Source organism: Chionomys nivalis, chromosome 3 (genome assembly GCF_950005125.1).
Source record: "Chionomys nivalis chromosome 3, mChiNiv1.1, whole genome shotgun sequence".
Taxonomy (NCBI): domain Eukaryota; kingdom Metazoa; phylum Chordata; class Mammalia; order Rodentia; family Cricetidae; genus Chionomys; species Chionomys nivalis.
This window is the reverse complement of record NC_080088.1, coordinates 65,134,762-65,150,610: the sequence shown is the minus strand read 5'-3', so window position 1 is coordinate 65,150,610 and position 15,849 is coordinate 65,134,762. Positions and strand designations below refer to the sequence as shown.

Sequence of the window (15,849 nt, the reverse complement as noted above, 5' to 3'; positions counted from 1 at the left end):
TTAAATTAAGATGTAAGAGTTAGCCAATAAGAAGCTAGAGCTAATGGGCCAATAAGTGGTTTAATTAATACAGTTTCTGTGTGGTTATTTTGGGCCTTAGTGCTGAGCAGTTGGAAAATAGACAAGTGACCACCTACAACACCAGGCTGACCTTGAACACACAGAGTTCTCTCTGCCTCTGTATCCCTAATGAGATTAAAGGTATGTATCTCCAGACCACCATGGTTTTGTTTGGGCTTATTTTTTCTTGACTCTTTGGTGTTCATTTTGATCTTTTCTTTTGAGACACACATGAGAGAGAGAGACAGAGAAAGAGAGAGACAGAGAGAGAGATAGAGACAGAGAGAGAGGGACAGACAGAGACAGAGAGAGAGAATAAGAAGTTGGATGGGTCCAGAGGTAGAGATGGTGGGGTGGGGAGTTGAAGGCTGGGAAAGGATCAAAAACTAATTTTTAAATTAAAAAATTCTATGTGTGGGTGTTGTCCTGAAGTTCAGTGTTGCCCACATACCACATATAATCCAGTTGTCTGTGGCGGTAAAATAAGAGGAAGTTTTGTTTTCTAGAAACAGGTCAGTCTTAAGCCAGAAAGACACACATTGTGTAAGGACAGTGACAGCAGATACTGCAGAACACATAAAAAGGAGCATTCTGAAAACAGCAGCACAGAGTGTAAGATGAGGGGCTCCTAACCCATGGGTGCATTCATACAGTCAGAGGAGCAATCCATACTTATGCTCTTGGATACCCTGTGTCTTGTCCCTAGAACACAGTGAGACAAGTATGTCATTGTGGATCCTGAAAGTAGGGGGACTCTAGCAAAAAAATCTACAAAATAGAAACTGCCTCACACAGTAAAACAAGTATGAGGATCTTCTAAGCAGGGGACTCCTTAGCTACAGGTCTTTCTTAACCCTGGATACAAGAGACTGCAGTGCCCAGCTCCTAGGCCAAATATCTGCTCATGGGTGGGAGTAAACATGGAGACAGCTGCTGTTTTGAGGGTGAAACAGTTACCCTCCCCCCTGCTGTATGCACTTTTCCTGTCCCTGCTCTGGTGAACACAGAGTCCCTGTGCTGCAATGGTAGAGTTGTCACTCTGGAGTGATCACCACCCTGGGGACAGCTGTCCTGGAGTCGTGAAGCAAGAGAAAAGCTCTAGTATGTGAAGGCCCTGAGATGAGGTGGGTGTGTTATTGCGGCAGATATGCAGAGGAAGACCAAAGGGAGAAGGAAGGCTGTGGATCCAGACCCAGGGAAGGGAGATTAGATGATGCTTCTCTTGCACTAGTTGTCCATCAAGAGACAATTGGGAACCTATCCTTGCCATGTTACAGCTCCAAGAATACACACTGAATGACCTTCCCTAGATTCATTTATTTTCAGAAAGAGTTATTCTAAGAAGATACATTATCCTTTCGATAGCTGGCAGTCTTTTGACCCATTGCAACCCTTGCTCCATTCTTGGTTCACTGGGTGCCACCAATGCTTCAGAATCCAGGAAGAGAGACATCTTCTGGGGAAACTATTCTCCTGAGACTCCATTGAAGCAGATGGACTTTAATTTGTCACCAACTATTGGCAGTTTAGCCCCCAACCAACTCCAGCTGATAGTTTTAAGAGTCAAATTGCTTTAATATCTCTGAAACGGATCCATTTTATCTTCATTTTGGCAACTGTTTAGATATTGCTCTTCTTCAAAGTTGTTCTTCATTGCTCTCAAACACAGGGTTGCTGTAGGACACCCCCTGCATGTCAGAGTAGGAGATTTGGTTTAGTGGGGGCCAGCTTGAGTCATTTGCCAAATTCCTCTGCCATATTCGATACTGGCTTTTTGACTGATAGCCGAAACATCTCTTGACTGCTAACCACAATGCTCGGTTTTCAATAATGGTCTCCTGCAAGATAAAAGATAAACAGTTTTGTGATTTAAGTTACCTAATTCCATAGATCATAATCAGACGCTCCTTCCGTGTTTGCTTACAAAAGTCTGGGACCTAAGCAAACCTTCAGAAGTTTTGTAGCCATATTCTCAAATTTTTCTACTTAAGGAACTCAGCTGGAAGAAGGAATTTTCAAAAACCTGAGCATTATGCTGGAAGCAACCTACCTCAAAGATAGTTCTTGGGAATATCACATCTATACTAAATTTCAAATTGTTCAAATTCTATATTTCACACCATACCACATCCAACTTCATGCCTTATAAAATGACATTTTATAAAGTTTTAGCATCTCATAGAACCAAGTTGTGGAAAGATGTGCAATGTGTCTTTGATACACCTCAGTCAGGCATTGCTGGCTGTGGTGAGCACAGGCCAATGAGGGTTAAATAGAGGCCTCATTCTTGGGATTGGAGAAATATTGGTTCATTCCATAACTGTCAGGTCATTAGTCTGAGATCTGTGTCTAATTCCCAGCACTGAAGAGGAAAGTCTATTAGCCTAAACCGGTTGGGTTAGAAATAATAATCCCTTCCTTATAAATGCTGTAAGGATTATACAACTCTCCTTACAATGCAGGGCAGGGTAGGGCAGGGCAGGGCAGGGCTATCATCCTTTACCACCCTCCCAACTACCTTTTTACTAATGGTTGTGCGCTGAGGTCCTGCTTAACCTGCTTTCACCTTCACTGAAATGTCTCTTTACTATTATAAAAGTAATATGTCTCAAAAAAAAATGTTTAGGACTGGAGAGATAGCTCAGCAATTAAGAGTGCTAGCTGCTGGCAGCTCTTATAGGGGACCAGAGTTCAACTCCTAGCACCACATGGCAGATCACAGCCATCTGTAGCTCCAGTTCCTGGGGACCTGAAGTCCTCTTCTGTCCTCCTTGGGTATGCACGTGGTGCACAGACACACATTCGGGCAAACCACACACACACATACAAAAAATCCATTGCACTTTGAACTGGCGCTTCATTCCATGAGTTAACATGAACCTTAAGCAAAACTAGTCATAAGGAAAATCACAGAAGAGGTTCACATGTGTGTGCGTGGGTGTGTGTGGGGGTGTGTGTTTCATTTTGTCATATGTTGTCCAAAAGTTGAACGTCTTAGATATTTTCATATAAAAAAGGAGAACAAAATAACAAAACTGGAACTGATTTTGATGTCCATCCAGGGTATCTTTTGTGTACTGAGGAACTATGGAAGATGCAGGCTTCCTAAAATCTGCCCTTCTGTGTTACTTTAGCCTTGTTGTCTATAGTAAAGATAGGAATCACCCCTTGCCAGAATCTTTTCCTGGGAACACTGGTGGGCCTCTTAGAAGCAATTAATACCCATCATCAGCATCTGGCCAACCTGTTAGTCGGCTTTCCCATAACAGGAACACTGCAGCCTTCCTGGAGCTGGGCGAAGGCAGGGGCACTGGTACCAACTCCAAGTTTTAAAATATAACAGGTGCAAGGAAGCTAAACATTTTTTCAGACAGCTTAAACAAGAGATGGGATGGGGATCTCCATGCTGTGTGGAACTTTTCTCCTTCTAGTGTGCTCCTTATACCCCCTGCCACTCTCCGAAGAACAACTGTAGCATTCATTGTTGCTTGATCTGCCTTATGAGTCTGCCTTGTAAACTAAATGCATGGCTAGAAGCAAAAATAAAGCTTTGATGAAAATCCATTTCTTTAAAAAGAATTTTCTGTACACTTTCCCAACTGACCACCCAGTTCTTAAGTACATGCACATGCATACAGAGTAATAACAAAAAAAAAAGATGGGCATTGTTAAAGCCATTCATATCAGCTCTCATGCCTCTGAGCAGACAGGAAGTGAGATTCATATAGTAAGATCTCACTTGAACTCATTTGTTCCGGGCTACTCTAAGATGAGCGTTAGAGTCAGACCTCAGCAAACCAGACAACACTTCAAATGCTGCAAAGGAAGCCAGGCATCATGCCTACCCTTGGACTATGTATGACACAAGCTGGCTCCCTTTGAAGTTAGCTCGATTTGGGAAAGAACCAGGCTAGCTAAAAGATAAAGCAATTTTATTTTTATTTATTATAAGGAGAAAACTCACAAAACAGGAACAAGAAGTCCAAGCTCAGCTGTGCTGCGAGGGAACCACACAGAGAGTGCACCTGGGTGGCTAGCTGCCATTTTTCTCCGGGTCCCATAAAACCACACCCTAACTTGGTCCCACCTCTTAAAGATAATTGGTTGACAAAGATTCCCCATCAGGCTCCCAGAATGTGTTTGGCTCGGTTCACCCAGCATTTCTTTACACTTTCTGGCACACATATAGAATCACCTAAAGGAAAGACATCTTGCTGAGCCCATGACTGTCTTTCCCTACTCTTTTAGGTTCATTCTCCACACGAGGCAGGAAGACAGAGCATCCATCATTTCCAACTGTAATAGTCCTCCATTGAAGACTCAGTGATTCTACCCTGTCTCTAAGTACCTGCTGACCATAGAGAAAGGGCTTGGTGAACAACAGGATGTCATAGGGAAGGGTCTAAGTGTTTACTTTTTCAATTTAGAAGTTGCTGGCAACCCATAGCAAACATGCATGTGTGTAGCTTCATCTCTCACTCATGAAAACCAAAGAAGATGCCACACTCTAATGAGAATCAATTACCCATCCCAACTGCTGGGCATAAACAAGGTCATTGCTAACATTCAATTTAAATGACTCTTACACAGTCCCTACTAGAATTTTAAATGCAATGATTGCAGTATTAAATGCAATAGCTACTAAAACAAGTGCTTGCCTGTGGAGCTTAATAGCAAGAGAAGACATCAACACAGAAATAGAATGTCTGCTTACTGCCTAAGGATTGTGAGTCCTACCCCTCTGCTATCTTTCTCCTGGTAAAATACCTTGGGATGTGTCACAGGGGTCAATGAACTGTTGTGGAAAGAACAAATGTATAAAATCATGATTGAAGGAGTGATAGAAACAAAGTAAAGAATGTTGTGTCACCAGAGATGTAGATGGCTTGTGGCTTACAGTGGGTTTGCTGTTGTTGTTATTATCAGAAGTTTGAGGACCACTGCTTTAAACAATGGGGAACCCCCTTCTGCAACTCAATCTGAGGACACCCACATTAGTCTGACTGCTTTGGAGAATGTATGGCTTGGCATAGTTCTGTCAAATTGTGCTGCCCAAACCCATCACGGTAGAATCCTCTGGCAACCTGTTGGATGCACAGGGTCTCTCACCTCCTGAGCCAGCCCCCGTGAAGGGAGAGCTTGATAATCGGCGCTTCCATTTTATCATTTTAACAAGTCTGCCTGATGAGTGTGGTGCCCGCTCTGCCTTGGCATAACTGGATTTAGCCTCTAGAGAGAGGCTTCAGTGCCCTGGTTCAGGGCTCTGTTCTTCTACTTTCCACTGTGTCGGTCTTTGCTCTACAAGTAATATAATGTTCTCAGAGATTCTGTCCTCGCAGCCCTAGCTGGGACATCAGGTTGTAAGGAAGTCATGCCTACTGTGACTACCCACTTCTACAATTCCAAACAAAAATGGTGACAGAACCCAACATTTCTCCATAGATGGCTTCATTAGGTACTACCTTCCAACGCCAGGCTTTGAAGAAGGGGGATTATGTCTAATGTCACTGAGAAAAGAGAGGGTGAAACAGTCAGAGGTAAAAATGGGTACAAGCTCATTTCACTAAGAAAACGGAGCACGCGGGGACTGTAGAAGGAAGCTGAAAGAGCTCACTGTGAGACTCATTTCCCATCACAAGTAAAAACAATACAAATTGTTAAATGCAAGAAGCTGGATACAAAAAGGCACATGCCTCTGAAGCAAAATGTTGTGCGCCTGCAATTCCAACACTCAATAGGTAGAGGGAAGATGACTGGGAGTTCAAAGCCAGCCTGGGTTACATTGTAACTCTGTCTTTAAAAAACAAACAAAAAAGGAGTTGTGGGAGTGGCTTGGTGGTAGAGTCCTTACCTAGCAGGTACAAGACCCTGAGTCCAATCTTCAGCATCAAAGACAAAACAAAAAACAAAGCTGTGTGCGGAATGATTTAATCACCTAAAATGTCCCAAATAGGGAAGTCCAGAGAGATGGACAGTGTGTTTGTGGTTGTCTAGGAAGAGGGGTTGCTAAAGGGTGGCATGCTTTCCTTTGAGAGGATGGAAGGCTTCTGGAAGTAGGTAGTTTTGATGACTGGACACTCAGCTACTATCCTGAAAACATTTAACTGTTCACTTTAAAATGGTGAGTTTTATAATGCACAAATCATATCTCAATTTTAAATGTAAATTCTGTTTGTGCCAGTATTGGGGAATTTTAAGAACGAATGGAACCTTTAAGATCATGATTCTGTCCTCCCTACCACACTTTGCAGATGAAGAAGGCAAAATGTTTGTTTTTCTATCAGAGAATGCAATACACACTGTGTCATGCCTTTGCTCATAGAGTAAAGGAAGGACCACCACAGTGCCGGACTTTGAACATTAACATCGCTCCATTCTCAAGCTCCTAATGGACTGGGCTTCACTCACACACACCGCAAAAACCCTGGGGGCACTTACCTCCACAGCAAGGGACACAACAAAGTTGGAGCCGATCATGACAAGTATGTAGACTCTCCACAGGACAGGAGTGCAGAGCAGCTGGCAGAAGATGACGAAGGACAGTTAGTTTTAGAACACGTATGCTAGAAAAGTATCCATGCTCATACTGGGAATTTGTATATAGATCACAGTGGAAACATAAACACACACACACACACACACAGGAGCCAGAGCTCGGGGGTTAAGAGCAATTGTGTTTCTTCAGAGGCCCAGTGGTTCAGTTCCCAACACCCACATCATCAAGCAGCTCACAACACCTGTAACCCAAGCTCCAGGTGAACCGACACCTGCTTCTGACTTCCGTGACAGCCTCATGTACTTAAATAAAGTCATGCACTGACATACATACAAATTAAATAAATCTAGAATATAAATGGCATGTGTATATAGTACATATTGCAAGCATATAATTTTACATACACATATACATAAAAACTTGTAAGTGTGGAAGACTGATGTTCAAAACCATTTGAAGGTTGTGATTTTTTTTTCTTTCTTTCTTTTCTTTCTCCCTTAGTCTATCTCTTTTATTTCTATCTCTAAAATTTCTATGTTTTCTAATTTTGGTCACTTTGCAATGAAAATAAATAACAGTAAGCTCTCTTTATCCACTTGCTTTTGTTGTTTTGAAGAAGGAACGCAGGAATGTGACTTTATTCCCAGGCATCTCTGAGGATGCATGTGTGGAACCTCCACTGTGGGCAGTGTGGCCTTCTGTCTTCTAGAGCAATGTTTCTCTTCATTGAAGTCCTGCTTTAGAGTGCTGGGTTAGAGCACTCTCAAGACTGTGCCTACAGCTTCACAGCCTGTGCCCTTAGAAGGGTGCTTGCCCAAGGACCACAGGGCTAAAATCAAGTTCTGCACACTTCCTCTGCCTTCTTCCAAGCCCTCTTCAAACACAGTTCATGATACTTAAGTGTGGATGGATGGATGGATGGATGGATGGATGTTTGGATGGATGGATGAATGGATGGATGGATGGATGGATGGATGGATGGATGGATGGATGGATGTTTGGATAGATAGATGTTTGGATGGATGGATGTTTGGATAGATAGATGTTTGCATGGATGTATGTTTGGATGGATGGGTGGGAGGGTGGGTGGGTGGGTGGATAGATGGGTGGGTGGATGAATGGATGGATGGATGGATGGATGGATATTTGGATGAGTGGGTAAATGGATGGATGGATGGATGAAAGGATGAATGGATGGATGATGTTTGGATGGATGGATAGATGGGAGGGTAGGTGGGTGGGTGGGTGGGTGGGTGGCTAGATGAGTAGGTGGAAGGGTGGGTGGGTGGGAGGGTGGGTGGATGGATGAATAAATGTTTGAATGGATGGGTAGGAGGATGGGTGGGTAGATGTGTGTGTGGGTGGAAGGAGTGTGGGTGGATAGATGGATGGGAGGGTGGGTAGATGGGCGGGTGGGTAGATGTGTGTGTGGGTGGATGGAGTGTGGGTGGATAGATGGATGGGAGGGTGGGTAGGTGGGTCGGTGGGTGGATGGGTGGGTGGGTAGGTGGACAGGTGGATGGATAGATGGGGTGCGTGGATTAGCCAAGTATACTCTGCTGTGTATTACATACCATATACAATGTCTCATATGCTGATGGGAATAAAAGCTAATGCAATCCTATGGAGAACAATGTTTTCAAAATTATTATTTGAAATCCACTTCTAGGAATTTACTCTTGACATATTCTTGTACATGACTAAAAAGATGTGTACATGGTTCTTTTGCTGTGTCTTTGTAAGGTACCAGCGTAGAAACAGTTACATCTTAATTAATATGGGACTGCACATAAGGATGCACAATTTATACCATGAAATATAATGCGCATACCTATGTAACAAAATATTATGCTATCACTAAAAGTAATGGAGAAGGCTTACAAGCTAGCATGACACAATTACCTAAATACACCGTTACGTGAAAACAATAAGGCATGGGGCTGTGTGTGTGTGGTTGTAGCAGCCATGGAAATATTCCACCCATCTCTCCTGCTGATGGGAAGATAAATACACACAGCTATGAAAATGTTCCACTCAGATCTCCCGCTGTTGGGAAGATAAATATTGGCAGCCTCAAACCCCATACCCCAAATCTACCACAATTTTGATTCCAGCACTGTTCTTCCCATGGGCTACTAAGACCTGCCAAGGAGGACAGCGTGGATTCTCATGAGACTCACTCCTGCAAGATGCCGGCCATTCCTGATGGACAATTTTGACTTAATCCTTCAGTCGCTATAGACCGAAACTCTTCTCTGGAGCCCTCTTGCTTCCCCTCCCTCTCCACTTCATGACTTTGACCTTCAAGGTTGTGTGACACCTCTCCTTACCTTCCCTGCCTGCTACCCTTTCCCCCACAGATACCTTCTGCAGTGAATTTCTTGCGTGACACATTCCACTTTGATATCAACATCTCAGAATACTGACAAATGATTTTGTTTGTTACCATTGTGTAAAAATGTGGGAGAAGATTCGCACACATAAGAAACACATGTACTTCTCTGCAGACATAGAAAATAAAGTGTGGAAATATGAATAAGCCCTGATACCATACATTGCCTTCAGACAGAAGCTAGCTTAGAAAGGACGTTTTATTGTATTTACATTTAAATAAAATTTAAACCATGTGAATGTATTTTTTGCTTTTAAAAAAATCTGGGCTGTGAAGCAACATTATTTAATTCATAAAAACTTCATAAATTTGAAACAAAACCCATTTACAATACATAAATTCTAAAAGATGGAAGGATAGCATAGAATGTCATAATTTTCCTTGCCTGATATTCCACATTTTCGAGACTAGACCCATATTTATGTGATAAGAGGGTTTGATTTTAAACTGAACAATGCCTTTTTCAGTATCTTCTGTAGCACCACTGTCAGGGACGCCACACAAGCCCTTCCCAAACAAAAACATCCCCTCCTTTATTGTTGCAGAGGGCCAGCCTATCTGTAACAGGTTTACGTGTGCTTCTCCTAGCGTGAGTAGGTAAAAATATGGTATCTTGTAGGATTTCAAAGTTGTCTCAGTTACATTTTTTTTTTAATGTAAGAGAGCGCTTGAGATAGAGGAGCAAGTTTCTTTGAAAAGCACCTTTTCGGGCTGGAGAGATGGCTCAGGGTTAAGAGCATTGCCTGCTCTTCCAAAGGTCCTGAGTTCAATTCCCAGCAACCACATGGTGGCTCACAGCCATCTGTAATGAGGTCTGGTGCTCTCTTCTGGCCTGCAGTTATACACACAGACAGAATATTGTATACATAATAAATAAATAAATATTTTTTTTTAAAAAAAGAAAAGCACCTTTTCAGATATAACTACTAACATGGAGAAAAACATGATTTGAGAATTTGAGAATTGAGTACAAATTTGAGAATGAACCTAAAGATGGTTGCGGGCAAAATTTCTTTAAATGGCATTTGAAAAGGAAAATATATGTGTAGATTTTTTTTTACCAGTCTTTCAGGGGTTTTGTTTTCAATGAAAGGTGGTACATACTCTTTAGAAGGCTGTCTTTAGTCTTCAAATCAACACTTGATGAAATTTTATTTCCTTATTAGCTTAAATTAAAACTAGATACAGGTCAGCATTTTTTTAAACTCTGCCAGTTCCAGAGTACATAGCCGGTGTCGGTAGCCCATGTCAGTTCCAACAGTGACCCGCTTTCAAAAGCCGGTGACAAAAATACACGACACCATAATTCCAGAGAAGACACTTACATCCAAACGCCTATGCAACTCTGGAATATCCGCAAATAAAATGAAGAGACATACGCCCATCTGTAAAATCAGCACAAGGACAAATATATCTGAGGAAACAAGAACACAAGCTATCATTTTGAGAAGTTGCTGTTTGAAGCATTACGTCTGTTGACTGATATATTCTAGGTTAATGCTGATTACATTTACTTGACTTCTGCATCCAAATACAGCATAACGAATGAAAGCACTCATTTCTATGCAATGGGTCTCACCTCCATAATTTCTATGCATGTCCTTGATGGGGGATCTTTTTTATATGTATGTTTTGTTCCAATTAGTACAGGTGGTAAATATATAGAGACTAGCAATGATAAAATGCCCTTTCGATAAGTGCTTTAAAGACATTCAAGTAGCTGCCTTAAATACAAGTCATCTGCCTCAAATCCATTTCTGGAAAACCAGGAATGCCATAAATACGTGAAATTTTAAATTGCGATTATATAAAGGCGAACATTCAACTGCTTCTTCATTCCAATGAGGGAAAAGGTAGAATCATTTTCTTGGTACAGTTTTGTAGGAGGGTATGGATCCTTCAACTTGTGCTCCCGAATTGTAACAATTAGTACCAATTATATAAATATATGTCTCCGAAACTAACTTGAACACACACTTCTCCTCAACAACCTCTCTGCCCCAAACTACTCCAGCTAAGAGGGCTCACAATGCTGGATGATGAGGCAAGTTCCCCAGGTCGGACCTACTTCCAGTCTGCTACCACATGATGCTGCTCCTTTTGAGGCCTGTGACCCTTCTCATGTCCCCAGGATGAATCCCAACAGACAATGACAAGTAAAGACTAGTCTTTACATTGATCTTCCAAACTTAGACTTACCCCAAGAGAAATCACTAAAGACAATTTCCGGTGGAGCACTGGGCTGAGAAGAGAAAGCTGTCTTTGATGGAAAGAGAGAGGCTGGGGAATGAGGTTGCTGCATTTTTCGGAGTTCTGGACTGGAACTCTAGCTGAGACTCAGCTGTGTAGTTGATTCATGAGTGACCTGAGCATGCCTGTGCTAATGATCAGCAATGGTCGAACCAACAATCCCCCTGCTTCCACGCAGTGTTACTCACAGTTTGTATAGGTAGGCTGCCTGAATGGTTTGCCCTTAGAGAACACAAGGGCCACGGTGATACAGTTGATTGTTCCCAGAAACCATATAGTAGTATTCTCAAAACTAGCAAAGGTGCTGTTACTTCTGGTTTTCTCGGGAACATGTGGAGACGTGGTTAAAGCTAAGATGCTCTCATTTCTCATTGGGCAGGCACTACGAAGGAAACCAAAAGAGCCAATGGAATCCTCAAAACATCTGCATCTGTGGGTCACCATGCAAACAGATAGCCAATATTTCATAGTTATCTCCATTGTGGAAAAGAAGACACAAAAATTAAGGAAAAATAAAGACAGACAGATGCATAATTTTGTATGTTTGATTAAGGAAATTGATACACAGGCAGGTTCAACTGTCTACTTTTCAGTAAGCTGTGCATCCATCATGTATGTTAAGGATATGGGGGTAGGGAAAGATGAGTAAATTGTGACTCGTCTCTTAGTAATACATAAGGTGACATATACTAATCATTGAACAGGGGCAGTTTTGAAACAGCTCTGCCATGCTGGACTGGACAGAGCAAGCAGGCAGAGCCATATATATCCTAGCAATGCCGCAGCTTAGATTCTTAAGAAGTGCTTAGTATTTTAAGAAGCACTTCTGGTCAGAAAATAATTACAGATATGCAATAAACACAAATCCAAATAAAAAAGATCTCTAAATGGGTCACAGTGTTGGATAAATGTAGGAGGCTTGGGAGAGATTTTGATCATTTCACCAGACATGGCTTAAACTGGGCTCCTTAAACTGGGCCAAACAGGAAAGTTATATAATCCCTTGCCACCTCATTATTAAACAACACAGCCAAAGCTGTGTGACAAAAAGACAGATGGTTATTGAAAACTTTCCAAAAGGACTTAAAGGCACTGAAACCATTGTCTGATGAAGACCAGTTGCCTCCCTTCAGACAGGCCCAATGATGTTTGACAGAAATCAGGCTTCAAGGAGCTGGATTTGAGGCCACGCTGATACCTGTGCAGCTCCATGAGGTACCATGGCTGTTTCTGCACGAGGACGAAGCCCACGATGTGCATAGCCAGACTGAGAAGGATGTTGACGATAACTGAGAGCAGCAGAGGTGGGGAGATCAGCCGCCCTGCGGGCCTGAAAGGCACTAGCTTGGGATTGGCACCATTCAGATTCACTACAAAAGAAATCCAGAGTTTACATGTGTGAGAGCAGGAAAGTGTTGCCTTCTTTTTTTTATCTCTTATGATCTTTATATGCATGTCTGTAAAATAATAATTTTCCTTACTGTACAGATGGGAACTTGATATTTTCAGTGGGTTAATAACTTACATAAAAATAGCGTTAGCAAATATGACGGTTCACATTTTTCATTTTTTGGCTTTCCTCTCCCCCACTCATATTGCCCATTTGATGGTCATCCTGACTTCTTTTTTTGATTTTAATTGTTTTATAAATAATATCATTCAAAATTTCACTTCCTCCCCTCTTCCCATTTCCCTCTTGTTCCCCCACTTACCCTCACCCTCTAGTCCTAAGAGAGAGCAGGGTACCCTGCCCTGTGGGAAGTCCAAAGCCCTTCCCTCCTCCATCCAGGTCTAAAAAGGTGTGCATCCAAACAGACTAGGATCCCAAAAAGCCAGTACATGCAGTAAAAACAAATCCCAGTGCCATTATCATTGGCTTCTCAGTCAGCCCCCATTGTCAGCCACATTCAGAGAGTCCGGTTTGATCACATGCTCGTTCAGTCCCAGTCCAGCTGGCTTTGGTGAGCTCCCATTAGATCAGGCACACTGTCTCAGTGGGTGGAAGTGTTGCAGTCTTAATGGCAAGAATGGTATGATTAATGCACCTGTCAACCCTTGATCTGAGAAGCTCTACTTGCAGAAGGTGGTGATTAACACTGACACCTATAACTGATCAAAGCAGAGACTATGAGACTATAGAGTGCTCAGTTCTAAATAGGACCTCTGTATCACAACCCAGTCCCCCCCCCAAAAAAAAACATAATGCTAGGATTTTTGCAAAAGAGGAACCAGAAAAAACTGTGCAAGTGAGAGGTAGCACATGGAATTCAATGGGACAGGGACAAAAATGGGTGCTCACGCAGCCAACTAAAATCCACCTAAAATCTGAGAGAGCTTCAAAAGGAATCCTAGACACAAAAGAACAGAGTTAAGTATGGTTTGGTAGTGGCATTTTCTTGGGTGGGCTCTGTTTGCTAGAAGCAAGCAGAGGCATGGTTCCTTTAAGAAAGGTTTTCCTGATTCAACGGTAGCAGAAAAGGCCAAGCTGTTTTGAAACTGCAGCTTTCTGGACCATGCTGCCAGTGCAACCTCTGGCTCTTCCAGGAGACCGAGTATTTAAATGGAGTTTGTAACCAAAGTGCTACAGTTTGCTTAATGACAACATAGAGCAGCTGTGCGCCTAAAAATGGGGCAATGTATTTGGCTCTCAGAGGCAGCAAACAGCTTCACCATGCTGGACTGGGAGGGACAAGCAGTCAGTGTCATATATACCCTAGCAATGCCACAGCTTAGATTCTTAAGAAGCACTTAGCATTTTAAGAAGTGCTCTGGTCAGAAAATAATAACAGATATGCAATAAAGACAAACCCAGATAAAAGAGATCTCTAAATGGGTCACAGTGTTGGATAAATGTATGTAAGCTTGGAAGAGAAAAATAAAAGAGTATAGAGAGTTATGAAGAGAAGTAAATGGTTTAAAAAAACAAAGTCTTTAAAGAAACAGAATACAGAGAGTCATAGATTAAAAGGGGCAGAAAAATAAGTCATGTAAAGATGGCAAATACAGAGAGAGTCTGGAATATATATATATATTACTGTGTTTTCTTTGAATTTTTTGACTGTGAAGAATATAAGTAACCAACATATATATCTTAAAGGTATCATGATTTCAAAATATGGATCTAAGGATAAGTTGCTTTGGAAAAGAGATTCTTCTTTTCTTTCCACAGAAGATGAGAACCTGTGAAATTGCTTCTAGACTAATGTGGTTTGATGGACCAAGACCTTCTGAAAGGTCACTTTGAACACCCCCAAAAATTACTTTGCCCAATAAAAAGCAGGAAGCAGTTTGGAGAACTATGCCCATATTCCCAAATATTGTTTATAAATATTTGTTTACATTTAAAGGGGAATATGATATAGAGATGAATACTTCGCATTGATATGGATCTTGGTTTATTGATACAAATTTAAGGTCAATTTTGTTATATGTACATGTATTTCTGATCTTGATTAAAGTATTGTGTTTGTACAGCTCATTTAAAAATGTAAAGCATAATTAAGAAATATAGGTTAATACATAATCATCTATAATAGTCAAGCTTGTAGTCACGTTAGATTTTCTAGATATATACATATATATTTCAGGTAGATAGATAATCTTCAAACCTTCAAAGACTACAGAATATGGCATTTAAAATGTTTTAAGAACTTAGGACTTTTCATGACAGTGAGACACATCTGCTCCTGGCAGCATCAATTTACTTCAAGAGGAAGATTTGCATCAAAGAGACTCCTTATGGAGCTGGTTAACCCTTTGGGCAAGAAACTGCTGTTGCCTGGACTGCTTGATGAACTGGACATGCAGAACCCACAGAGAAATGACTGCTGAATTTGCCTAAAGGTGAGATGGTCCTTCAGGGTTCCTGATTTATGAAATAGTCTGCCAGACATTCTGCAGGATACAGAAGAAAGTGACTGGCAAACTGCTAATAGAGGTTGAACAGTCTTTGAAGTTTCCTGCTTCATGGGAAAGTCTGATTGATACTATGGGCCTGTAGGCTGAAGATGGATGACCCAATGGTACAGAAGAACTTTGGGTGACTGTTCAGGCATCAAGAAGTCTCTATCAATTCTAAAGTTTTGCTAGAGTTTAAGGATGACTCTGTCAAAACATAAGCTAAGGAAACAGATCAGTGGCTACTCATTACAGAGATATGACATTGCAAATGCAATTTGAAAAGCTCAGTAATAAATTGATGAATAGAGCTTTCAACCAATAGCAAACAAAACTATCAAACCTAGAAAAGGAGGTTAATTTTGTACCCAAAGTTACTATATACACACTAATGCTCAGAACAAAATGAACTAAAAGAAATCACCACTGAAGAATCACACACATTAAATTTTATGTTCAAAGACTTTCTAATAGTTGTTGCAAATATTGTTAAAACCTAATTGAAGGGTCTGGAAAGATGGCTTGGTGGTTAAGAGCACTGCCTGTCCTTGCCAAGTTCAATACCCACCAGCCACATGGTGGCTCACAACCACATGTAACTCTAGCTCCTGGGGATCAGATACCCTCTTCTGGCATCTGAAGGCACTACACACACAAGGTGCACAGATATTTATGGAGGCAACAGCCATACACATAAGATTAAAACACATGAAAATATTGTTATTTAAAAAAGAACTATTTTTTAAAAATGTGA

The 15,849-nt window shown here is 41.5% G+C and overlaps 1 protein-coding gene across 5 annotated transcripts in view; it reads right to left on the bottom strand.

Annotated features, from left to right (window-relative positions):
* Window positions 1-1,419: 1,419 nt before the first annotated feature.
* Atp13a4 (ATPase 13A4) overlaps window positions 1,420-15,849 on the bottom strand; it is a 134,833-nt gene continuing 120,403 nt past the window's right edge. For 3 of the 5 annotated variants that reach the window (XM_057764221.1, XM_057764222.1, XM_057764224.1), the window contains 5 exons: window positions 12,397-12,568; window positions 11,387-11,580; window positions 10,274-10,362; window positions 6,499-6,579; window positions 1,420-1,898 (listed from right to left, as the gene is read on the bottom strand). In XM_057764221.1, coding sequence (XP_057620204.1) covers window positions 1,698-1,898; window positions 6,499-6,579; window positions 10,274-10,362; window positions 11,387-11,580; window positions 12,397-12,568 — 737 coding nt within the window. In that variant the 3' untranslated portion in view covers window positions 1,420-1,697. Of the gene's footprint in view, window positions 1,899-6,498; window positions 6,580-10,273; window positions 10,363-11,386; window positions 11,581-12,396; window positions 12,569-15,849 lie in introns of those variants that run through there. The other 2 variants (XR_009056816.1, XM_057764225.1) reach the window with 2 other exon arrangements.